The sequence below is a fragment of the Oncorhynchus gorbuscha genome, linkage group LG17 (assembly GCF_021184085.1).
Source record: "Oncorhynchus gorbuscha isolate QuinsamMale2020 ecotype Even-year linkage group LG17, OgorEven_v1.0, whole genome shotgun sequence".
Taxonomy (NCBI): domain Eukaryota; kingdom Metazoa; phylum Chordata; class Actinopteri; order Salmoniformes; family Salmonidae; genus Oncorhynchus; species Oncorhynchus gorbuscha.
The window spans coordinates 1,590,083-1,617,415 of record NC_060189.1 but is presented as its reverse complement, the minus strand read 5'-3'; the positions used below and the strand labels follow the sequence as shown (position 1 = coordinate 1,617,415).

General features: G+C 43.2%; 2 protein-coding genes across 3 annotated transcripts in view; one reads left to right on the top strand and one right to left on the bottom strand.

Annotated features, from left to right (window-relative positions):
* Window positions 1-1,982, bottom strand: part of slc39a9 (solute carrier family 39 member 9) — a 36,475-nt gene extending 34,493 nt beyond the window's left edge. For both annotated transcript variants that reach the window (XM_046307848.1, XM_046307846.1), the window contains exon 1: window positions 1,313-1,982. In XM_046307848.1, coding sequence (XP_046163804.1) covers window positions 1,313-1,414 — 102 coding nt within the window. In that variant the 5' untranslated portion in view covers window positions 1,415-1,982. The remainder of the gene's footprint in view (window positions 1-1,312) is intronic.
* Window positions 1,983-18,459: 16,477 nt separating this feature from the next.
* On the top strand, window positions 18,460-26,660 carry LOC124002271 (M1-specific T cell receptor beta chain-like). Its single transcript, XM_046309646.1, has 7 exons — window positions 18,460-18,508; window positions 18,589-18,887; window positions 22,214-22,298; window positions 24,228-24,578; window positions 24,785-24,808; window positions 24,997-25,103; window positions 26,552-26,660. The coding sequence occupies exons 1-7, from the start codon at window positions 18,460-18,462 to the stop codon at window positions 26,573-26,575; spliced, it is 939 nt and encodes a 312-aa protein (XP_046165602.1). The 3' UTR covers window positions 26,576-26,660.
* The last annotated feature ends 673 nt before the right edge of the window (window positions 26,661-27,333 follow it).

Sequence of the window (27,333 nt, the reverse complement as noted above, 5' to 3'; positions counted from 1 at the left end):
ACTAGGACAGAGGGAACAACTAGGACAGAGGGAACAACTAGGACAGAGGGAACAACTAGGACAGAGGGAACAACTAGGACAGGGGGAACAACTAGGACAGAGGGTTCATCAGCATTACAGAACAACTAGGACAGAGGGTTCAGCAGGATTACAGAACAACTAGGACAGAGGGAACAACTAGGACAGAGGGAACAACTAGGACAGAGGGTTCATCAGCATTACAGAACAACTAGGACAGAGGGTTCAGCAGGATTACAGAACAACTAGGACAGAGGGTTCAGCAGGATTACAGAACAACTAGGACAGAGGGTTCATCAGCATTACAGAACAACTAGGACAGAGGGTTCAGCAGGATTACAGAACAACTAGGACAGAGGGTTCATCAGCATTACAGAACAACTAGGACAGAGGGTTCAGCAGGATTACAGAACAACTAGGACAGAGGGTTCATCAGCATTACAGAACAACTAGGACAGAGGGTTCAGCAGGATTACAGAACAACTAGGACAGAGGGAACAACTAGGACAGAGGGAACAACTAGGACAGAGGGAACAACTAGGACAGAGGGAACAACTAGGACAGAGGGAACAACTAGGACAGAGGGAACAACTAGGACAGAGGGAACAACTAGGACAGAGGGTTCAGCAGGATTACAGAACAACTAGGACAGAGGGAACAACTAGGACAGAGGGAACAACTAGGACAGAGGGTTCAGCAGCATTACAGAACAACTAGGACAGGGGGAACAACTAGGACAGAGGGAACAACTAGGACAGAGGGAACAACTAGGACAGAGGGAACAACTAGGACAGAGGGAACAACTAGGACAGAGGGAACAACTAGGACAGAGGGAACAACTAGGACAGAGGGAACAACTAGGACAGATGGTTCAGCAGCATTACAGAACAACTAGGACAGGGGGAACAACTAGGACAGAGGGAACAACTAGGACAGGGGGAACAACTAGGACAGGGGGAACAACTAGGACAGATTGTTCAGCAAGATTACAGAACAACCCGGGCAAGGATCAATCATGGCAGGGATCAATATCCTAACCATGAACTTTGGCCTCACATAATCAGTTACCTCACATCACTGAATATGTCAAATGGTATGTTTAAATTAGAATACATTACAATTGACTAGTTTGGCTAAGAAACACTGATACTGCTGTTTTTAAACTAATGGTGCATTGATGTGCACTGTGATCTCAGTAATTAGCTAAGGACTCCAGCTGTTGACTCCCATTTTAACTAAAAGTAACGTTCTTCGTTTCTAAACCATGTGTTTCGTAGTTGGAATTACTACTCACCTCTGAGAAGTTGACAGCCAGAGGAATGGTTCCAGCCACATAACACCCCACCAACATGGCCAGGGAAAGCAGGCTGATCGAAGTGAAGTCGTCCATAGACATGGTTACAGATTTGATAACAAAAAGGGTGTTGTTGCTGTTCAGCTTGCTTGCTAGACACAACTTGTGGTTCGTGTTGACTCTCTAGCTCGCTAGACAAATACAACTCCCGGACGTCGCAATTCCAGCTCGAGCTTTCCGTACCGAGGTCTAAACAGACATGTCAGTCTAAATCATTTCGAGTGACTTTCAGAGGACGTGGAAAGGCTACGAGTTATTGGTCTATATTGAACGCGGTTTTGTTATGCAAACATGTACATCTAGAGAACTACCTAACGAGTATGATCCTTACTTTGCAGATATGTAAACACCGTCGGCGGGCAGCGTTAGCCGCGCGGACAATCTTCTCGCATGAGTCTTATTGTCTACAGCAGGCACGTTGTAATTCATAGCGTGTTGACCACATCGTACTCTCTCCAACGTTGCTATTTGTTATAACCATTTCATCAAAACTAGCTACCTGCAGTAAGCTATTATTATTATTATTTATATATATCTATAGCTTGCTTGAAATGTTTTGCCAACAAGCCAGCATCTCCATTGCGGATGAAATGTAGCACTTCCGGGTAACGCTTACGTCACCGTCCGTGCAACAAAAAACCATGCCACGTACGCGTTTACGACATATATTCATTCTGTGTTTACTTTTCTCTTCACTGACTGTGGACCGATACGTCAGATGTTACATAAGCCAATCTATTTACATGTATAAAAAGTATAACCGTTTTAGCTGGTTGTGGTTCATCTTTTCTTGGAACTTAATGATGACAAATGTCTTCTTCATTTTCATCTTCTTTGGGATTGGGTTGACGGATCGTATCCGATTTTTTGAGGTGCAAAGCACAGCCACGTATTGTCCTGGAGGTGAGGCCAGTTATGGCTGAGTGAACGGATTTAGACAAACACAATGAGAGGAATGGGAGATTAGATATAGGCAATAGTTTTTAAATGGGTCTGTGGTGTTCTCAGTGTTAATAGTGAAGTCACCAAAAATTGTGAGGATTATCTGCCATGACTGCGCTGTAAATGCATCATTCTTGAGCCATGTTTCAGTCAGGCCAATCACATCAGGTTTACGATCAGTGATTAGTTCATTGACTATGACTGCCTTGGTAGTGAGGGATCTGACATTAAATTGTTCTATTTTGAGATGTGAGGTATTATCACAGTGTTTTTCAATAACGACAGAACTGGGGGAGATCTTTATTCCAGTGAGATTGCTGAAGCGAACACCGCCATGTTTACATTCAGAAAGTATTCAGACCCCTTCCCTTTTCCCACATGTTGTTACAGTCCAGCCTTATTCTACAATGGATTTAATGAATGTTTGTCCTAATCAATCTACACACAATACCCCATAATGATGTCACAATACCCCATAATGACATCACAATACCCCATAATGACATCACAATACCCCATGATGACATCACAATACCCCGTAATGACAAAGCGAAAACAGGTTTTTAGAACACAAAATAGCTTATTTACATAGGTATTCAGACCCTTTGCTGTGAGACTCGAAACTGAGTTCAGGTGCATCCTGTTTCCATTGATCATCCTTGAGATGTTTCTACAACTTGATTGGAGTCCACCTGAGGTACATTCAGTTGATTGGAAATGATTTGGAAAGGCACACACCTGTCTATATAAGGTCCCACAGTTGACAGTGCATGTCAGAGTAAAAACCAAGCCATGAGGTTGAAGGAATTGTCCGTAGAGCTCCGGGACAGGATTGTCTCAAGGCACAGATCTGGGGACGGGTACCAAAACATTTCTGCAGCATTGAAGGACCCCAAGAACACAGTGTCCTCCATCATTCTTAAATGGAAGAAGTTTGGAACCACCAAGACTCTTCCTAGAACTGGCCGCCCGGCCAAACTGAGCAGTCGGGGGAGAAGGGCCTTGGTCAGGGTGGTGACCAAGAACCTAATGGTCACTCTGACAGAGTTCCTATGTGGAGATGGGAGGACCTTCCTGAAAGACAACCATCTCAGCAGCATTCCACCAATCAGGCCTTTATGGTAGAGTGGCCAGACGGAAGCCACTCCCAGTAAAAGGTATGACAGCCCTCTTGGAGTTTGCCAAAAGGCACGTAAAGGACTCACACCATGAGAAACAATATTCTCTGGTCTGATGAAACCAAGAATGAACTCTTTGGCCTGAATTCCTAGCGTTACGTCTTGAGGAAACCTGGCACCATCCCTACAGTGAAGCATGGTGGTGGCAGCATCATGCTGTGAGGAGGTTTTTTTAGAGGCAGGGTCAGGGAGACTTAGTCAGGATCGAGGGAAAGATGAACGGAGCAAAGTACAGTGAGATCCTTGATGAAAACAAGCTAGTGAATGTATCCACATAATTTTGATAAGCTGCTCTAGTGGTGTCCACTTACCTTTGTAAATATAGTGTATGTTGCGCATTGGTGACCTCTGACTGTTTCATCATAACATAGTTAGTGATGATGTAATGGGTTGAAAACAAAATAACTAAAAACAGACACCCCTTTATTATATATTTTTTATAACCAATTTGTTTATGTATTTGTCTTAATCTAAATTGTGTGTATATATATATATATATATATATATATATATATATATATATATATATATATATATATATGGTCCTTCTGTAGCTCAGTTGGTAGAGCATGGTGCTTGTAACGCCAGGGTAGTGGGTTCGATCCCTGGGACCACCCATACGTAGAATGTATGCACACATGACTGTAAGTCGCTTTGGATAAAAGCGTCTGCTAAATGGCATATATTATATTATATTATATATATATATCACTACATGCTTCAGCAGTAGTGAGGCCATAAAGCCAATAGATGGCGCTGTTGCACTGTGGTAGTTGGAGAAACAACAAGTTCTGTCCAATCGCACGCACCATTCTTCAGAATAAAGAAAGTGCCCGAATTGTGTCCGTTCTTTTTACAATTACAGGCCACCTCAGCTACAGACTGAGGCCGGTAACACTGAGATGGATGGACAATATCCCTATACCATCTGCCTTATACCATGATCCTTTACGTCGGTAGACCTGTCCCCTGGTGTGGTAAATTACACACGATCGCTGGATGCTTATTTTTAAGTGGAATATTGCGGGTAATGAAGTCGCCAATGACAAGGGTTTTCAATTTTCCAGCGCTAATGATGGGAGGCTTCTGCGGCTCAGACCCCGTAACCGTAGAGGAACAACTAGTGGGGGAAACCAGTTGAACGTTTATATCGGCTGAATGAGCTACACCGGTTGACCATGCGATGGCATTTCTTTCCAGAAGCCTAGTCCGGCTGCAGGGACTGATCATTATTTACTGGGGGCACAGACGTTGTTTCATCCTTTTCTACACTTAAGTTGCCCTTGCCTAACTATTACGTCTGAAGTCGAGCTTGCTACTCGGTTATCCTCACCTGTATATTATTACAACAGCAACTGTAAAGCGGCTGGCAAAATGGTACTTAGACTTTTCGTCCGGACGAGGTCCTGCCAGATAGTGTCTATATTTACTACTACCTGGTCTATATATACTACTACCTGGTCTATATATACCTTGTCTATATATACTACTACCTGGTCTATATATACTACTACCTGGTCTATATATACTGCTACCTGGTCTATATATACCTGGTCTATATATACTACTACTGTAACGTCGTTCTTCGTTTGTGGAAAGAGAGTCGGACCGAAATGCAGCGTGGTGGTTACTCATGACTTTAATAGAAAAAGTGACACATGAAATAACGATACAAAATACAAAACAACAAACGTAATGTGAAACCTAATTACAGCCTATCTGGTGAAACTACACAGAGACAGGAACAATCACCCACGAAATACAAAGCGAAACCAGGCTACCTAAATACGGTTCCCCATCAGAGACAACGAGAATCACCTGACTCTGATTGAGAACCGCCTCAGGCAGCCAAGCCCATACGACACCCCTACTCAGCCGCAATCCCAAATACTACAAACCCCAATACGAAAATACAACAACATAAACCCATGTCACACCCTGGCCTGACCAAATATATAACGAAAACACAAAATACAATGACCAAGGCGTGACAACTACCTGGTCTATATATACTACTACCTGCTCTATATATACTACTACCTGCTCTATATATACTACTACCTGGTCTATATATACTACTACCTGGTCTATATATACTACTACCTGCTCTATATATACTACTACCTGGTCTATATATACTACTACCTGGTCTATATATACTACTACCTGGTCTATATATACTACTACTTGGTCTATATATACTACTACCTGCTCTATATATACTACTACCTGGTCTATATATACTACTACCTGGTCTATATATCCTACTACCTGGTCTATATATACTACTACCTGGTCTATATATACTACTACCTGGTCTATATATACTACTACCTGGTCTATATATACTACTACCTGGTCTATATATCCTACTACCTGCTCTATATATACTACTACCTGCTCTATATATACTACTACCTGCTCTATATATACTACTACCTGCTCTATATATACTACTACCTGGTCTATATATACTACTACCTGGTCTATATATACTACTACCTGGTCTATATATACTACTACCTGGTCTATATATACTACTACCTGGTCTATATATACTACTACCTGCTCTATATATACTACTACCTGGTCTATATATACTACTACCTGCTCTATATATACTACTACCTGGTCTATATATACTACTACCTGATGTGACACTGGGTTGAAGCATTATATCATGTTTGCACTCCCGTGTAGAGTTCAACTCAGGTGTGGAGTTGTTAAGGTCAGGGTTACAGGAAGGCCTACTGCTGTCTCTTGGTTTGAGGTTGAGTTATGTATGCAGCAGCACACAGCATCACATTCTCCTCTCTTCTCAGCGTCTCCAAATGGCATTCTGTTTGTTTACTGGTGTCACCAGAACATTCTATTAGTCTACTGGTGTCACCAGAGCATTCTATTAGTCTACTGGTGTCACCAGAACATTCTATTAGTCTACTGGTGTCACCAGAACATTCTATTAGTCTACTGGTGTCACCAGAACATTCTATTAGTCTACTGGTGTCACCAGAACATTCTATTAGTCTACTGGTGTCACCAGAACATTCTATTAGTCTACTGGTGTCACCAGAACATTCTATTAGTCTACTGGTGTAACCAGAACATTATATTAGTCTACTGGTGTCACCAGAACATTCTACTAGTCTACTGGTGTCACCAGAACATTCTATTATTCTACTGGTGTCACCAGAACATTCTATTAGTCTACTGGTGTAACCAGAACATTCTACTAGTCTACTGGTGTCACCAGAACATTCTATTATTCTACTGGTGTAACCAGAACATTCTACTAGTCTACTGGTGTCACCAGAACATTCTATTATTCTACTGGTGTAACCAGAACATTCTACTAGTCTACTGGTGTCACCAGAACATTCTATTATTCTACTGGTGTAACCAGAACATTCTACTAGTCTACTGGTGTAACCAGAACATTCTATTAGTCTACTGGTGTCACCAGAACATTCTATTAGTCTACTGGTGTAACCAGAACATTATATTAGTCTACTGGTGTCACCAGAACATTCTATTAGTCTACTGGTGTAACCAGAACATTATATTATTCTACTGGTGTAACCAGAACATTCTACTAGTCTACTGGTGTCACCAGAACATTCTATTATTCTACTGGTGTCACCAGAACATTCTACTAGTCTACTGGTGTCACCAGAACATTCTATTATTCTACTGGTGTCACCAGAACATTATATTAGTCTACTGGTGTAACCAGAACATTCTATTAGTCTACTGGTGTCACCAGAACATTCTATTATTCTACTGGTGTCACCAGAACATTATATTAGTCTACTGGTGTAACCAGAACATTCTACTAGTCTACTGGTGTCACCAGAACATTCTACTAGTCTACTGGTGTCACCAGAACATTCTATTATTCTACTGGTGTCACCAGAGCATTCTATTAGTCTACTGGTGTCACCAGAACATTCTACTAGTCTACTGGTGTCACCAGAACATTATATTATTCTACTGGTGTCACCAGAACATTCTATTATTCTACTGGTGTAACCAGAACATTCTATTAGTCTACTGGTGTCACAGAACATTCTATTAGTCTACTGGTGTCACCAGAACATTCTATTATTCTACTGGTGTAACCAGAACATTCTACTAGTCTACTGGTGTCACCAGAACATTCTATTATTCTACTGGTGTAACCAGAACATTCTACTAGTCTACTGGTGTCACCAGAACATTCTATTATTCTACTGGTGTAACCAGAACATTCTACTAGTCTACTGGTGTCACCAGAACATTCTATTATTCTACTGGTGTAACCAGAACATTCTACTAGTCTACTGGTGTCACCAGAACATTCTATTAGTCTACTGGTGTCACCAGAACATTCTATTATTCTACTGGTGTCACCAGAACATTCTATTAGTCTACTGGTGTAACCAGAACATTATATTAGTCTACTGGTGTCACCAGAACATTATATTAGTCTACTGGTGTAACCAGAACATTATATTAGTCTACTGGTGTCAGCAGAATGGGAATGGGAATGGGAATCACATGGATGTGTTGAGCTGTAACTCCACCTACAATAAATACATGATATCATACCATAACTTCATGGGTGAAAATTATCCAGCATTGATATGTTCTTGGTTCATTACTGACTGTAGGTGAACATTCAACAGGACAAACTATGGATCTTCTGAATGGGTCCAGACAGCTCTACACAACCAAAGTCTACTGAGGTACTGTGTCTGCTGACTCCCCATGGATGTGTTGAGCTGAAACTCCACCGACAGGAAATACATGATATCATACCATAACTTGGCATGGTCTCCTGAACGTGCCATTAGAGGGAACCTCTCCCTCCTAATAGGCCAGCTGGTGAGTCGGTTACAGTGGGACGTTGACGCAGCCGAGGATTCTGACAGCATATCAGGGAGGAGCTTTTAGTAGAGCAGAGAAGGAGATCTGTGTAAACTAAGCAGCACGGTAATACCCAGCACTGCTATCTGCAGTTAGCTCTCTGATGTTTTTCTATTTTTTAGAAGATATGAGGGGGGGTCTGACATGACCCCCGCTTTAGGATCATCTGGCAGAACGCTATAAGAAACTATAAGACATTGAATGTAATAATTATGATAAAATAATTGTATTGAACTTCAGAAAAACAGGATATATCTGCTCTGATATATCTATCATGATGGGGTAGACCTAGAGACTGGAGCTGCTCTGATATATATATCATGATGGGGTAGACCTAGAGACTGGAGCTGCTCTGATATATATATCATGATGGGGTAGACCTAGAGACTGGAGCTGCTCTGATATATATATCATGATGGGGTAGACCTAGAGACTGGAGCTGCTCTGATATATATATCATGATGGGGTAGACCTAGAGACTGGAGCTGCTCTGATATATCTATCATGATGGGGTAGATCTAGAGACTGGAGCTGCTCTGATATATCTATCATGATGGGGTAGATCTAGAGACTGGAGCTGCTCTGATATATATATCATGATGGGGTAGACCTAGAGACTGGAGCTGCTCTGATATCTATCATGATGGGGTAGACCTAGAGACTAACGCTGCTCTGATATATATATCATGATGGGGTAGACCTAGAGACTGGAGCTGCTCTGATATATATATATCATGATGGGGTGGATCTAGAGACTGGAGCTGCTCTGATATATTAATCATGATGGGGTAGACCTAGAGACTGGAGCTGCTGACTGGAGCTGCTCACTCTCTCATTCTCTCTCTCTCACTCTCTCATTCTCTCACTCTCTCACTCTCTCTCTCTCTCTGTCTCTCTCTCTCTCTCACTCTCACTGTCTCTCTCTCCTCTCTCACTGTCTCTCTCTCCTCTCTCTCACTCTCTTTCTCTCACTGTCTCTCACTCTCTCACTCTCTCTCCTCTCTCACTGTCTCTCACTCTCTCTCTCACTCTCTCGCTCTCTCTCTCTCTCTCTCTCTCTCTCGCTCTCTCTCTCTCGCTCTCTCTCTCGCTCTCACTGTTTCACTCTCTTTCTCTCACTCTCTCATTCTCTCTCTCGCTCTCTCACTGTCTCTCTCTCCTCTCTCTCTCTCACGGTCTCTCTCTCCTCTCTCTCACGGTCTCTCTCTCCTCTCTCTACATTTACATACATTTAAGTCATTTAGCAGACGCTCTTATCCAGAGCGACTTACAAATTGGTGCATTCACCTTATGACATCCAGTGGAACAGTCACTTTACGATAGTGCATCTAAATCTTAAAGGGGGGGGGGAAATACTTATCCTATCCTAGGTATTCCTTAAAGAGGTGGGGTTTCAGGTGTCTCCGGAAGGTGGTGATTGACTCCGCTGTCCTGGCGTCGTGAGGGAGTTTGTTCCACCATTGGGGGGCCAGAGCAGCGAACAGTTTTGACTCTCTCACTCTCTCACTGTCTCCCTCTCACTCTCTCACTGTCTCCCTCTCTCTCTCACTGTCTCCCTCTCTGTCTCACTCTCACTCTCTCACTGTCTCACTCTCACTCTCTCACTCTCTCATTCTCTCTCTCTCTCTCTCTCTCTCTCTCTCTCTCTCTCTCTCTCTCACTGTCTCTCTCCTCTCTCTCTCTCTCACTGTCTCTCTCCCCTCTCTCTCTCTCACTGTCTCTCTCCTCTCTCTCTCTCTCACTGTCTCTCTCCTCTCTCTCACTCTCTCTCTCTCTCACTATCTCTCTCTCACTCTCTCACTGTCTCACTCTCTCACTGTCTCTCTCTCCTCTCTCTCTCACTGTCTCTCACTCTCTCTCTCTCACTGTCTCTCACTCTCTCTCTCTCTCACTGTCTCTCTCTCCTCTCTCTCTCACTGTCTCTCTCTCCTCTCTCTCCTCTCTCTCTCTCACTCTCTCGCGCTCTCTCGCGCTCTCTCTCGCGCTCTCTCTCTCACTCTCTCGCTCTCTCTCGCGCTCTCTCTCACGCTCTCTCTCTCACTCTCTCGCTCTCTCTCTGTCTCTCTCCCTGTCTCTCTCTCCTCTCTCGCTGTCTCTCTCTCTCGCTGTCTCTCTCTCTCGCAATGTCTCTCTCCCCAGGTGTGTCTCTCAGTAAAGTAGTGTACCAGTCTCCTTCTACACTGCTGCTAGAGCCTAATGCATCTGTCTCTGTCTCTCTCCCCAGGTGTCTCTCTCAGTAAAGTAGTGTACCAGTCTCCTCTACACTGCTGGTAGAGCCTAATGCGTCTGTCTCTGTCCCACTCAGCTGCAGTCATAAAATCCCTAACTATGACACTATCCTCTGGTACCAGCGTCCTGTGGGAGGCTCTGAAACTCATAGCATATGTAAACTATACAGGTCAGACTGTTGAACCCTCATATGAAGGTTATGTTGACGTGAAAGGTGATGGAAGGAACGAAGCCTTCCTTCATCTCCTCAAACTGAGACAAGTTGAAGACAGTGTATTTCTGTGCTGCTAGTTATACACAGTGGTTACAGAGACACAGTCTACTCTACAAAAACCTCTACCTATCAGACCAATCTGGTACTGTATCAAAACACCTGCATTAAACCACATGAACTAACAAACCTCTGTGTAGATACTGTCAACACCTACATTAAACCACATGAACTAACAGACCTCTGTTCAGAGAGAGATGAGGGGAGAGGAAGATAGAGAGAAGGAGGGGAAGTTAGAAAGAGAGAGCGAGAAGGAGGGAAAGAGAAAGGGAGACTGAGAAAGAGGGATAGACAGACCGAGGTTGGGCAGAGATGATGTACCCTTGTCTGTCTCAGTGCTTTACACTGATGATCTGCTCTTTTCTCTCTGTAGTGCAGACAGACTGTCACCATGATCCTCACTGTCTCTTTGGGATCACATTGTCTCACAGGTAAGACCATGGTAATACATTGTCTCACAGGTAAGACCATGGTAATATATTGTCTCACAGGTAAGACCATGGTAATATATTGTCTCACAGGTAAGACCATGGTAATATATTGTCTCACAGGTAAGACCATGGTAATATATTGTCTGACAGGTAAGACCATGGTAATATATTGTCTCACAGGTAAGACCATGGTAATACATTGTCTCACAGGTAAGACCATGGTAATATATTGTCTCACAGGTAAGACCATGGTAATATATTGTCTCACAGGTAAGACCATGGTAATATATTGTCTCACAGGTAAGACCATGGTAATACATTGTCTCACAGGTAAGACCATGGTAATATATTGTCTCACAGGTAAGACCATGGTAATATATTGTCTCACAGGTAAGACCATGGTAATATATTGTCTCACAGGTAAGACCATGGTAATATATTGTCTCACAGGTAAGACCATGGTAATATATTGTCTCACAGGTAAGACCATGGTAATATATTGTCTCACAGTAAGTAAGACCATGGTAATATATTGTCTCACAGGTAAGACCATGGTAATATATTGTCTCACAGGTAAGACCATTGTAATATATTGTCTCACAGGTAAGACCATTGTAATATATTGTCTCACAGGTAAGACCATGGTAATATATTGTCTCACAGGTAAGACCATGGTAATATATTGTCTCACAGGTAAGACCATGGTAATATATTGTCTCACAGGTAAGACCATGGTAATATATTGTCTCACGGGTAAGACCATGGTAATATATTGTCTCACAGGTAAGACCATGGTAATATATTGTCTCACAGGAAAGACCATTGTAATATATTGTCTCACAGGTAAGACCATGGTAATATATTGTCTCACAGGTAAGACCATGGTAATATATTGTCTCACAGGTAAGACCATGGTAATATATTGTCTCACAGGTAAGACCATGGTAATATATTGTCTCACAGGTAAGACCATGGTAATATATTGTCTCACGGGTAAGACCATGGTAATATATTGTCTCACAGGTAAGACCATGGTAATATATTGTCTCACAGGAAAGACCATGGTAATATATTGTCTCACAGGTAAGACCATGGTAATATATTGTCTCACAGGTAAGACCATGGTAATATATTGTCTCACAGGTAAGACCATGGTAATATATTGTCTCACAGGTAAGACCATGGTAATATATTGTCTCACAGGTAAGACCATGGTAATATATTGTCTCACAGGTAAGACCATGGTAATATATTGTCTGACAGGTAAGACCATGGTAATATATTGTCTCACAGGTAAGACCATGGTAATATATTGTCTGACAGGTAAGACCATGGTAATACATTGTCTCACAGGTAAGACCATGGTAATACATTGTCTCACAGGTAAGACCATGGTAATATATTGTCTCACAGGTAAGACCATGGTAATATATTGTCTCACAGGTAAGACCATGGTAATATATTGTCTCACAGGTAAGACCATGGTAATTATATTGAGGTACCAGACATTTCATTGTCATGGAGGGCATTTCTGTGTTTGCTAACAATTGTGTCCAATCAGACCTCCCTGGATGTGACTAAGATACTCCCTCCACCACTCAGTCCTCCCTGGATGTGACTAAGATACTCCCTCCACCACTCAGTCCTCCCTGGCTATGACTAAGATACTCCCTCCTCCCTCCACCACTCAGTCCTCCCTGGCAATGACTAAGATACTCCCTCCTCCCTCCACCACTCAGTCCTCCCTGGATGTGACTAAGATACTCCCTCCACCACTCAGTCCTCCCTGGCTATGACTAAGATACTCCCTCCTCCCTCCACCACTCAGTCCTCCCTGGATGTGACTAAGATACTCCCTCCACCACTCAGTCCTCCCTGGACGTGACAAAGATACTCCCTCCACCACTCAGTCCTCCCTGGATGTGACTAAGATACTCCCTCCTCCCTCCACCACTCAGTCCTCCCTGGATGTGACTAAGATACTCCCTCCTCCCTCCACCACTCAGTCCTCCCTGGATGTGACTAAGATACTCCCTCCTCCCTCCACCACTCAGTCCTCCCTGGATGTGACTAAGATACTCCCTCCTCCACCACTCAGTCCTCCCTGGATGTGACTAAAATACTCCCTCCACCACTCAGTCCTCCCTGGATGTGACTAAAATACTCCCTCCTCCCTCCACCACTCAGTCCTCCCTGGATGTGACTAAGATACTCCCTCCACCACTCAGTCCTCCCTGGATGTGACTAAGATACTCCCTCCTCCCTCCACCACTCAGTCCTCCCTGGATGTGACTAAAATACTCCCTCCACCACTCAGTCCTCCCTGGATGTGACTAAAATACTCCCTCCACCACTCAGTCCTCCCTGGATGTGGCTAAGATACTCCCTCCTCCCTCCACCACTCAGACCTCCCTGGATGTGACTAAGATACTCCCTCCACCACTCAGTCCTCCCTGGATGTGACTAAGATACTCCCTCCACCGCTCAGTCCTCCCTGGATGTGGCTAAGATACTCCCTCCACCACTCAGTCCTCCCTGGATGTGACTAAGATACTCCCTCCTCCCTCCACCACTCAGACCTCCCTGGATGTGACTAAAATACTCCCTCCTCCCTCCACCACTCAGTCCTCCCTAGATGTGACTAAGATACTCCCTCCACCACTCAGTCCTCCCTGGATGTGACTAAGATACTCCCTCCTCCCTCCACCACTCAGACCTCCCTGGATGTGACTAAGATACTCCCTCCACCACTCAGTCCTCCCTGGATGTGACTAAGATACTCCCTCCACCACTCAGTCCTCCCTGGATGTGACTAAGATACTCCCTCCACCACTCAGTCCTCCCTGGATGTGACTAAGATACTCCCTCCACCACTCAGTCCTCCCTGGATGTGACTAAGATACTCCCTCCACCGCTCAGTCCTCCCTGGATGTGACTAAGATACTCCCTCCACCACTCAGTCCTCCCTGGATGTGACTAAGATACTCCCTCCACCACTCAGTCCTCCCTGGATGTGACTAAGATACTCCCTCCACCACTCAGTCATCCCTGGATGTGACTAAGATACTCCCTCCTCCCTCCACCACTCAGTCCTCCCTGGATGTGACTAAGATACTCCCTCCTCCCTCCACCACTCAGTCCTCCCTGGATGTGACTAATATACTCCCTCCACCACTCAGTCCTCCCTGGATATGACTAAGATACTCCCTCCTCCCTCCACCACTCAGACCACCCTGGATGTGACTAAAATACTCCCTCCTCCCTCCACCACTCAGTCCTCCCTGGATGTGACTAAAATACTCCCTCCACCACTCAGACCTCCCTGGATGTGACTAAAATACTCCCTCCACCACTCAGTCCTCCCTGGATATGACTAAGATACTCCCTCCTCCCTCCACCACTCAGTCCTCCCTGGATATGACTAAGATACTCCCTCCTCCCTCCACCGCTCAGTCCTCCCTGGATATGACTAAGATACTCCCTCCACCACTCAGTCCTCCCTGGATGTGACTAAGATACTCCCTCCACCACTCAGTCCTCCCTGGATGTGACTAAGATACTCCCTCCTCCCTCCACCACTCAGACCTCCCTGGATGTGACTAAGATACTCCCTCCTCCCTCCACCACTCAGTCCTCCCTGGATGTGACTAAGATACTCCCTCCACCACTCAGTCCACCCTGGATATGACTAAGATACTCCCTCCACCACTCAGTCCTCCCTGGATATGACTAAGATACTCCCTCCACCACTCAGTCCTCCCTGGATGTGACTAAGATACTCCCTCCACCGCTCAGACCTCCCTGGATGTGACTAAGATACTCCCTCCACCACTCAGACCTCCCTGGATGTGACTAAGATACTCCCTCCACCACTCAGTCCTCCCTGGATGTGACTAAGATACTCCCTCCACCACTCAGTCCTCCCTGGATGTGACTAAGATACTCCCTCCACCACTCAGTCCTCCCTGGATGTGACTAAGATACTCCCTCCACCACTGTCCTCCCTGGATGTGACTAAGATACTCCCTCCACCACTCAGTCCTCCCTGGATGTGACTAAGATACTCCCTCCACCACTCAGTCCTCCCTGGATGTGACTAAGATACTCCCTCCACCACTCAGTCCTCCCTGGATGTGACTAAGATACTCCCTCCACCACTCAGACCTCCCTGGATGTGACTAAGATACTCCCTCCACCACTCAGTCCTCCCTGGATGTGACTAAGATACTCCCTCCTCCCTCCACCACTCAGTCCTCCCTGGATGTGACTAAGATACTCCCTCCACCACTCAGTCCTCCCTGGATGTGACTAAGATACTCCCTCCACCACTCAGTCCTCCCTGGATGTGACTAAGATACTCCCTCCACCACTCAGTCCTCCCTGGATGTGACTAAGATACTCCCTCCACCACTCAGTCCTCCCTGGATGTGACTAAGATACTCCCTCCAGTGTATTTCTGTACTGCCAGACAGGACAGTGTATTTCTGTACTGCCAGACTGGACAGTGTATTTCTGTACTGCCAGACAGGATATTGCATCAGGTCCTATCTCAGCCATACAAACCCAACTCTGAGATATATAGTCACACCTCACACCTCCTACAGTGTTCTGAACCACAGCCTCAATGCTGAACATCCTCAATGCTAAACATCCTCAATACTAAACATGTGTAATGCAAAAAATCCTCAACGCCAAACATCCCCAATACTAAAACATCCTCACTGCTAAACATCCTCAACGCTAAACATCCTCACTGCTGAACATCCCCAATACTAAAACATCCTCAATGCTAAACATCCTCACTGCTGAACATCCCCAATACTAAAACATCCTCAATGCTAAACATCCTCACTGCTAAACATCCTCAATGCAAAACATCCCCAACACTAAAACATCCTCACTGCTAAACATCCTCACTGCTAAACATCCTCACTGCTAAACATCCCCAATACTAAACATCCTCAATGCTAAACATCCTCAATGCTAAACATCCTCACTGCAAAACATCCTCACTACTGAACATTTGCAATGCTAAACATCCTCACTGCTAAACATCATCAATACTGAACATTTGCAATGCTAAACATCCTCAATGCTAAACATCGTCAATACTAAGCATCCTAAACATCCTCCATGGTAAACATCCTCAAAAATGTGTAATAATATTTTGTTTATTTTCTTCAAAATACAGACTAACTTCTGCTCCTGTATCAATAACTTCTGTTACTGTATCAATAACTTCTGTTCCTGTATCAATAACTTCTGTTCCCGTATCAATAGCTTCTGCTCCTGTATCAATAACTTATGTTACTGTATCAATAACTTCTGTCCCTGTATCAATAACTTATGTTACTGTATCAATAACTACTGCTTCTGTATCAATAACTTCTGCTCCTGTATCAATAACTTCTGTTCAAATATCAATAACTTCTGTTACTGTATCAATAACTTATGTTACTGTATCAATAACATCTGTTCCTGTATCAATAACTTCTGCTCCTGTATCAATATCTTCTGCTCCTGTATCAATAACTTCTGCTCCTGTATCAATAACTTCTGCTCTTGTATCAATAACTTCTGTTACTGTATCAATAACTTATGTTACTGTATCAATAACTTTTGTTCCTGTATCAATAACCTCTGTTCCTATATCAATAACTTATGTTCCTGTATCAATAACTTCTGCTCCTGTATCAATAACTTCTGTTACTGTATTAATAACTTATGTTCCTGTGTCAATAACTTATGTTACTGTATCAATAACTTTTGTTACTGTATCAATAACTTTTGTTCCTGTATCAATAACGTCTGTTCCTGTATCAATAACGTCTGTTCCTGTATCAATAACTTCTGCTCCTGTATCAATAAATTCTGTTCCTATATCAATAACTTCTGCTCCTGTATCAATAACTTCTGCTCCTGTATCAATAACTTCTGCTCCTGTATCAATAACTTCTGCTCCTGTATCAATAACTTTTGCTCCTGTATCAATAACTTCTGTTCCTGTATCAATAACTTATGTTCCTGTATCAATAACTTATGTTCCTGTATCAATAACTTCTGCTCCTGTATCAATAACTTCTGTTACTGTATTAATAACTTATGTTCCTGTGTCAAAAACCTATATTACTGTATCAATAACTTCTGTTACTGTATCAATAACTTTGTTACTGTATCAATAACTTATGTTCCTGTATCAATAACTTCTGCCCCTGTATCAATAACTTCTGTTACTGTATCAATAACTTCTGTCCCTGTATCAATAACTTCTGTTACTGTATCAATAACTACTGCTTCTGTATCAATAACTACTGCTCCTGTATCAATAACTTCTGTTCAAATATCAATAACTTCTGTTCCTGTATCAATAACTTCTGTTACTGTATCAATAACTTCTGCTCCTGTATCAATAACTTCTGCTCCTGTATCAATAACTTCTGCTCCTGTATCAATAACTTATGTTCCTGTATCAATAACTTATGTTCCTGTATCAATAACTTCTGCTCCTGTAACAATAACTTCTGTTACTGTATCAATAACTTCTGTTACTGTATCAATAACTTCTGCTCCTGTATCAAAAACTTCTGTTACTGTATCAAAAACTTCTGTTACAGTAACAATAACTTCTGTCCCTGTATCAATAACTTCTGTTCCTGTATCAATAACTTCCAGCTGATCCAGCAGAATGCAGTAATGTCACACTGTACTGTAGGTAGACACGTCAACTATAAGCTCCTCCCTCCTCAGAACAAAGACTCACTAAACCCCTCCCCTCCTTCTCTGCTCCCCTCTCCTTCTCTCCTCCCCTCCTCCTTCTCTCCCTCCCCCTCCCCTCCTTCTCTCCTCCCCTCTCCTCCCCTCCTCATCCCTCCCCTCCTTCCCCTCTCACCTCCTTCTCTCCTCCACACACCCACACCCCCTCCCCTCCTCATCCCTCCCCTCCTTCTCTCCTCATCCCTCCCTCCTTCTCCCCTCCTTCTCTCCTCCTTCTCTCCTCCCCTCCTTCTCTCCTCCCTCCTTCTTCTCCCCTCCCCTCCTTCTCTCCTCCCCTCTCCTCCTGGGGAATTACCATTGAGTTCCTACCTCAGCCTTTTCATTTGTCTTCGTATCTATCCGCACTAAAAAGTCACCATGTTCAAAATATTTACCACGTTCCTCGTTTGTCTCTCCTTCCTCTCAGGTAAGTGTCACAGAGATATGTTATATCCACTGTGGCGTCTCTGTAATGTCCTCTTGACTGTGTTCTCCTCCCCTCTGTAGAGGAGGTGGTGTTCTCCTCCTCTCTCCTCATCCGCCAGACTCCTCAACACCTCCTGAGGAGGACAACTGAACACAGAGAGGCACACCTGGACTGTCACCACGGCGACAACGACTACCCGTACATGCTGTGGTACCAACAGAAGGACAAGGGAGGACAGAAGACCATGGAACTCATTGGAACTCTACACTATACAAACCCAACTCTTGAGAAGAACTATGAAACACGGTTCAACTTAACAGGTCATTCCAAGGCCAAAGCCAGTGCCGTGTATTACTGTGCAGCCAGTCAGCACAGTGCTGCAAATTCATTCCCTCACTAACCAAAAACTACTGGTCGTATCAACATGACACACCTGCACAACGTTAACTCTAACTGTCTCTGGTGAACAATGAATGTGTGGTTGTATATTTAGCTGGGTGGGTAGAGAAGGCAGTCCATACACAACGCAGTCTGTTGTGTCTACACAGTCTACCTCAACATGGGTTATAAGTTAGCTTATACTGAATATCACAGCAGCAGTATGTAACGGGGTTCTTCCGTCGAAGGAGAGGCGGAGCGTGGTTGAAGTTCATGGTTTTTTCATAAGAAAAACTATACATGAACAGAATACAAAACAATAAATGTGAAAACCCGAAACCAGTCCCGTGTGGTACAAACACTGACACAGGAGACAATCAATCACCCACAAAACCCAACACCAAACAGGCTACCTAAATATGGTTCCCAATCAGAGACAATGACTAACACCTGCCTCTGATTGAGAACCATATCAGGCCAAAACACTTAGAAACAGACAAACTAGACACACAACATAGAATGCCCACTCAGATCACACCCTGACCAAACAAAACATAGAAACATACAAAGCAAACTATGGTCAGGGTGTGACAATGTAACAGTCTAGTAATCAGAGGCTACCTCTGGTACATGTAACTGTGGAGGAATCAGAGGCTACCTCTGGTACATGTAACTGTGGAGTAATCAGAGGCTACCTCTGGTACATGTAACTGTGGAGGAATCAGAGGCTACCTCTGGTACATGTAACTGTGGAGGAATCAGAGGCTACCTCTGGTACATGTAACTGTGGGGGAATCAGAGGCTACCTCTGGTACATGTAACTGTAACTGTGGGGGAATCAGAGGCTACCTCTGGTACATGTAACTGTGGGGGAATCAGAGGCTACCTCTGGTACATGTAACTGTGGAGGAATCAGAGGCTACCTCTGGTACATGTAACTGTGGAGGAATCAGAGGCTACCTCTGGTACATGTAACTGTGGAGGAATCAGAGGCTACCTCTGGTACATGTAACTGTGGAGGAATCAGAGGCTACCTCTGGTACATGTAACTGTGGGGGAATCAGAGGCTACCTCTGGTACATGTAACTGTGGGGGAATCAGAGGCTACCTCTGGTACATGTAACTGTGGGGGAATCAGAAGCTACCTCTGGTACATGTAACTGTGGGGGAATCAGAGGCTACCTCTGGTACATGTAACTGTGGAGGAATCAGAGGCTACCTCTGGTACTGAACATCTTATTATTGATGTCTTCATCAAAACTATGAAATAACACATATGGAATCATGTAGTAACCAAAATAGTGTTAAAAAAATCAAGATTCTTCAAAGTAGCCTTTACCTTGGTGACAGCTTTGCACACTCTCTAGAGTTGTTGTCCTCGAACCTGCAGGCCAAGTTAGTGGTTCTACACTTTCAAAGATAGATATAACAAACAGTATATGGGTGTTTCTCTGACTGTCTGACTGTCACCCAGGTGTCCCTGGTATATAGGTCTACCCTTGTATCAAATTATACTATTTGACTAAAAAGGAGAAGTTTCTTAGAGTTGACCTTCCATTGACCTCTGGAGGGTCAGATTACACAGAAATCAACCCAGGAGTCTAAACTATCCTAGATTATACACTGACCTCTGGAGGGTAAATGTCAGATTACACAAAAATGAAACCAGGAGTCTAAACTATCCTAGATTATACACTGACCTCTGGAGGGTAAATGTCAGATTACACAGAAATCAACCCTGAAGAGGGAGGGGGGGGCGTTTTAGAGACTTAGTGCTGTTGACAGAAATAGAAAGAGTCCGTTTGGAACAGGAACCCCCATATCAACACACCTGCTGCTAAAGACTGATACTGAGCAGGAGAGATGGGTAGAGAGATAGAGAGAGAGACCGGGTGGGGGGAAGGAGGGGAGAGGAAGACGAGAGAATGAGAGAGAGACCGAGTGGGGGGAAGGAGGGAAGAGGAAGACGAGAGAATGAGAGAGAATTAGTGTTTTTGTGCGATGCTTTAACACTGTGGGGACAGGGGGCCACGGTGATATATTCACATAGAGACGCCATACAAAATCTCCTCCCATTCACTTCCATACAAAAACCTCCTCCCATTCACTTCCATACAAAAACCTTCTCTCGTTCATTTCCATACAAAAACAACCTCCCATTCACTTCCATACAAAAACAACCTCCTCCCATTCACTTCCATACAAAAACAACCTCCTTCCATTCACTTCCATACAAAAACCTCCTCTCGTTCATTTCCATACAAAAACAACCTCCTACCATTGACTTCCATACAAAAACCTCCTCCCATTCACTTCCATACAGGATAGGTCTGGGGGCAATTCACACACATTGAGGAGACTGTTAAGGAGCCTGGAGAGATGCTTCTCAAGAGATCAATAATACTGAACAGGATTTTCTTCGTAACATCAAGTTAAATTCATTAGATATTGGAGTTTGTTTGATTCCTGCTTGACAACAAAACGTATTCTAAACCAACTAGGTGATGGTGTTTTAAAGTCCCCATGGATATATATATCTATATAGAGAGAGATCTGAGGTAGTATCTGTTCTCTGTATCTCTGAGTATCTCTGTTCATTTTCCCTAGAGGGTGAATGACAGAGAGATCTGAGGTAGTATCTGTATCTCTGTATCTCTGAGTATCTCTGTTCATTTTCCCTAGAGGGTGAATGACAGAGAGATCTGAGGTAGTATCTGTTCTCTGTATCTCTGAGTATCTCTGTTCATTTTCCCTAGAGGGTGAATGACAGAGAGATCTGAGGTAGTATCTGTTCTCTGTATCTCTGAGTATCTCTGTTCATTTTCCCTAGAGGGTGAATGACAGAGAGATCTGAGGTAGTATCTGTTCTCTGTATCTCTGAGTATCTCTGTTCATTTTCCCTAGAGGGTGAATGACAGAGAGATCTGAGGTATTTTTGGAATAGGAGAGTAGCGATGTGACACTGGAAGTGTGCCCTACTTTGGAAATGGAACAAAGCTCACTGTTTTAGGTAAGTTATTAACTTCTTAAAGATTCATAATATGTATGTACATATGTAACCCTGAAGGTGTTTCGTTGCCAATAAGAGTCTCCTAAAGTGGTCAATCTGAAATAAAGGGTTGATGTGAAAACGCTGTGACTTTAAACCAACCAGCCTTCTTTGGCAAAGGAACCAAACTCACTGTTTTAGGTAAATACTTCCTACTTTCTTATCGAGAAATGTATGATTTTCTATTTTCTTTCTTCATAAAAACATGAATAATTGACAAAAAGCAAGCATTCTTAAAGTATTTCTGATGCCAAAAGCATAGAACAAGGCAGTAGTAGTTGGTCCATTACTGCTCAGTATGTCCACACTGTGACAACTATAATCCTGCATTGTTTGGAGCAGGAACCAAACTGACTGTTCTGGGTAAGAGAATATTCACCATGATGGAAGTAATGGGACTCTATGTTGTGGTGTAGTAGCATAGTGATGTGAAGATTCAGTATATTAAATTAGTTCATACTAGTGTTACTCCACTCAATGCTTTTTGATGTTAAGCCTGTACACTGTGCCAACTATGAGGCACATTTCGGTTCAGGCACCAAATTAACAGTTCTCGGTAAGTCATCCGTACACGATGTTTGCCTTTATGTGTCGTCTGAGTTAGACAACGTAATTGTGAGAAGAGAGATGTGATATCCTAGTAAATTATAGTATGTTTGCCTCATCTATGTGTTCTAAACTGGTAAGAACAGGGTGTTGGTTGGTATTATGAGAATAGATTTATCAAAGGTCGTGATCGGGGATGGAAAGTTCTAGAAAACAGCACAGCTAGAGACTAAATCTATACTAGAGCAGTGTTCCACTGTACTGTGTTAATGGTGCCAGGCTCAGCACGTCTATATATCTATATTAGAGCAGTGTTGCTCAGCACGTCTATACTGTATATCTATAGTAGAGCAGTATTCCACTGTACTGTGTTAATGGTGCCGGGCTCAGCACATCTATATATCTATACTAGAGCAGTGTTGCTCAGCATGTCTATATATCTATATTAGAGCAGTATTCCACTGTACTGTGTTAATGGTGCCAGGCTCAGCACGTCTATACTGTATATCTATATTAGAGCAGTGTTCCACTGTACTGTGTTCATGGTGCTGGCCAGGTTGACTTCAGCGGAGGAACCCGCTTAACTGTTCTAGACAAAACACCAAAATAAAAATAATCAAATTAACCAAATGACTGTTGAAGATGGAAACCACTTATATTTCATTAGAAAAATAGTCACAATAATGTATTTGGTTATAATTTAGATGATACCCGTGGCTGAGTTACTGTGAAGAGTATTTGAATGTACTTCTAACAGAGTAACAAAGGTTGAGAATGTCCAGAGTCCTTGTCAGAACTAGAGACTTTAGGATACAGCCTTGTCGCTCTGCACTCGTACTCGGGAAGCATACTTTGGAGCCGGCACCACACTCACCGTTTTAGGAAAGAAAATATACTACCAAATGTTACAAACTAGCATGGAGAAAACATGTACAATATTCTGCAATATAAAAACAGTTACACTTTAAACTAAAATGTTATTTTAATGTAACTGGATCACAGTAAAAACATCAGTTATCTTCCTCTAACATCTTACACAACAAGGTATCAGACCCAGGATTGAGGTATGAAGTGGTCTGGTTCTATGCCCAGACCCAGGATTGAGGTAGAAAGAGGTCTGGTTCTATGCCCAGACCCAGGATTGAGGTAGAAAGAGGTCTGGTTCTATGCCCAGACCCAGGATTGAGGTAGAAAGAGGTCTGGTTCTATGCCCAGACCCAGGATTGAGGTAGAAAGTGGTCTGGTTCTATGCCCAGACCCAGGATTGAGGTATAAAGTGGTCTGGTTCTATGCCCAGACCCAGGATTGAGGTATAAAGTAGTCTGGTTCTATGCCCAGACCCAGTATTGAGGTATGAAGTGGTCTGGCTCTATGCCCAGACCCAGTCTACATCTCTCATGGTATTGAGGTATAAAGTGGTCTGGTTCTATGCCCAGACCCAGTCTACATCTCTCATGGTATTGAGGTATAAAGTGCTTATCCTGCCTACTTTGGAGAGGGAACCATGCTAACAGTTCTGGGTAAGGACGCTGCCAAAATACTGTAATAATGGTATATTATAGCTTTCATGTTCGACCTGTTTTGCCAATGACTTTGGCAGCTGGGTTGCAAAGAGGTTCACTCTGAGATGCTGAATGAAATGTTGTGTTATTATGGGCTTGTCTGGACACAGAATCAAGTTCAGGTCTGAGTGGACAACAAATAGAGTCATTGAAGGTTAAAGCTTCTCCTATTTCCTCCCTGCAGAGCCAGACATCCCTGTCACTCCACCCAAAGTCAAAGTCCTTCCACCCTCCACTAAGGAGTGTGAAGATAGAAACAAGAAGAAGAAGAAGACGTTGGTGTGTGTGGCCACCGACTTCTACCCCGACCACGTCACTGTGTTCTGGAAGTTAAATGGAGGCGCCAACATCACCGATGGAGTGGGGACCGACAACACTGCCTTGAGGGATGAAAACAGACGCTACAGTATCACCAGCAGACTGAGAGTCCCAGCCAAGACATGGAACACGGCCTCTAACAGATTCACCTGCGCCGTCCGCTTCTTCAATGGGACCGATAATATATATGTTGCAGATCACATTAACGGAGAAGGAGGTATGGTCAAATTATGAACTAAAACCCTGTCCTTGTTTATGAGAAGAAACGGGTTTTATTGAACGACAATAGTATGCGTCTCTGTATTTGTCATTCTCTAGTAAAATAGTAAGTAAACTAGTGAGCTTCTCTACATCATTATGTAGAACTAGGATGTACATTAGCCTGTGTCATGTGAAACACTGCTTTGTTTCTTCCATGTCAAGGTGGTGATGGAGGGATGACGACCGGTAAATGTGTCCATTCTATACTGAACTACTTATTGTTCATGCCAAATACATGGAATACATATAACCTATAGTTTACATAATACTGTTTACAATACTATCATATTTAGTCATGCCTAATCTGCGGAACAATATTAACCTGACAGCATCTTAGTCAAGGTCATTTCAATGTCTTATTGTCCTTATTGTAGAGTACTACGTGAAGAGCACCCAGACTGCCAAGCTGGCCTACAGCATCTTCATCGCTAAGAGTACCTTCTACGGCCTGGTCGTCGTGGCTCTGATTTGGAAGTTTCAGGTGAGTTCACTGCTACTATGATGAGGGACGTCACACAGCCTTCTCTCTCTTCTTCAATCTATGTCTTGTGCCAGCTAGCCTGGTCGCAGTTCTGTTTGTGCTGTTATGGTCGGCATGACAACGACATACTGTAGGAGTTGGCAGGAAAGCACAAACAGATCTGGGACCAGGCTAGCTTTGTGCTAATAAAGGATCTAAGATGGCAACATACTGTCTTTATCCTGTATCTCTGTGTCTGTGTTCCCATACAGACACCATACTGTCTTTATCCTGTATCTCTGTGTTTCCATACAGACACCATACTGTCTTTATCCTGTATCTCTGTGTTTCCATACAGACACCATACTGTCTTTATCCTGTATCTCTGTGTTCCCATACAGACACCATACTGTCTTTATCCTGTATCTATGTGTTCCCATACAGACACCATACAGACACCACACTGTCTTTATCCTGTATCTCTGTGTTCCCATACAGACACCATACTGTCTTTATCCTGTATCTCTGTGTTCCCATACAGACACCATACAGACACCACACTGTCTTTATCCTGTATCTCTGTGTTCCCATACAGACACCATACTGTCTTTATCCTGTATCTCTGTGTTACCATACAGACACCATACAGACACCATACTGTCTTTATCCTGTATCTCTGTGTTCCCATACAGACACCATACAGACACCATACAGACACCATACTGTCTTTATCCTGTATCTCTGTGTTCCCATACAGACACCATACTGTCTTTATCCTGTATCTCTGTGTTCCCATACAGACACCATACTGTCTTTATCCTGTATCTCTGTGTTCCCATACAGACACCATACTGTCTTTATCCTGTATCTCTGTGTTCCCATACAGACACCATACAGACACCACACTGTCTTTATCCTGTATCTCTGTGTTCCCATACAGACACCATACTGTCTTTATCCTGTATCTCTGTGTTCCCATACAGACACCATACAGACACCATACAGACACCATACTGTCTTTATCCTGTATCTCTGTGTTCCCATACAGACACCATACAGACACCATACAGACACCATACTGTCTTTATCCTGTATCTCTGTGTTCCCATACAGACACCATACTGTCTTTATCCTGTATCTCTGTGTTCCCATACAGACACCATACTGTCTTTATCCTGTATCTCTGTGTTCCCATACAGACACCATACTGTCTTTATCCTGTATCTCTGTGTTCCCATACAGACACCACACTGTCTTTATCCTGTATCTATGTGTTCCCATACAGACACCATACTGTCTTTATCCTGTATCTCTGTGTTCCCCATACAGACACCATACTGTCTTTATCCTGTATCTCTGTGTTCCCATACAGACACCATACAGACACCATACTGTCTTTATCCTGTACCTCTGTGTTCCCATACAGACACCATACTGTCTTTATCCTGTACCTCTGTGTTCCCATACAGCGCTCCTCAGATAAACAGATGTAATTGATCCCTGACCGAGACCAGGCCAACCGTGGAAGCTGAACTCGGTGGACTGGAGGGAGACATGTGTGGCATAAGGCTCTGGTGAAAAGTAGTGCACTTTAAATTAGTGCACTATAAAGTAGTGCACTATAAAGTAGTGCACTATAAAGGGAATAGGATGCCATTTGGGACGAAGAACAAACCCATTTCTATCATGTGATTACAATGTACAGTGTGCTGTCTATTATCGGTCACATACTAAATAATGTGAGGATGTATTTTATCTGTCACTTACTAGACAATGTGAGGATGTATTTTATCTATCACTTACTAGACAATGTGAGGATGTATTTTATCTGTCACTTACTAGACAATGTGAGGATGTATTTTATCTGTCACTTACTAGACAATGTGAGGATGTATTTTATCTGTCACTTACTAGACATTGTGAGGATGTATTTTATCTGTCACTTACTAGACAATGTGAGGATGTATTTTATCTGTCACTTACTAGACAATGTGAGGATGTATTTTATCTATCACTTACTAGACAATGTGAGGATGTATTTTATCTGTCACTTACTAGACAATGTGAGGATGTATTTTATCTGTCACTTACTAGACAATGTGAGGATGTATTTTATCTATCACTTACTAGACAATGTGAGGATGTATTTTATCTGTCACTTACTAGACAATGTGAGGATGTATTTTATCTGTCACTTACTAGACAATGTGAGGATGTATTTTATCTGTCACTTACTAGACAATGTGAGGAT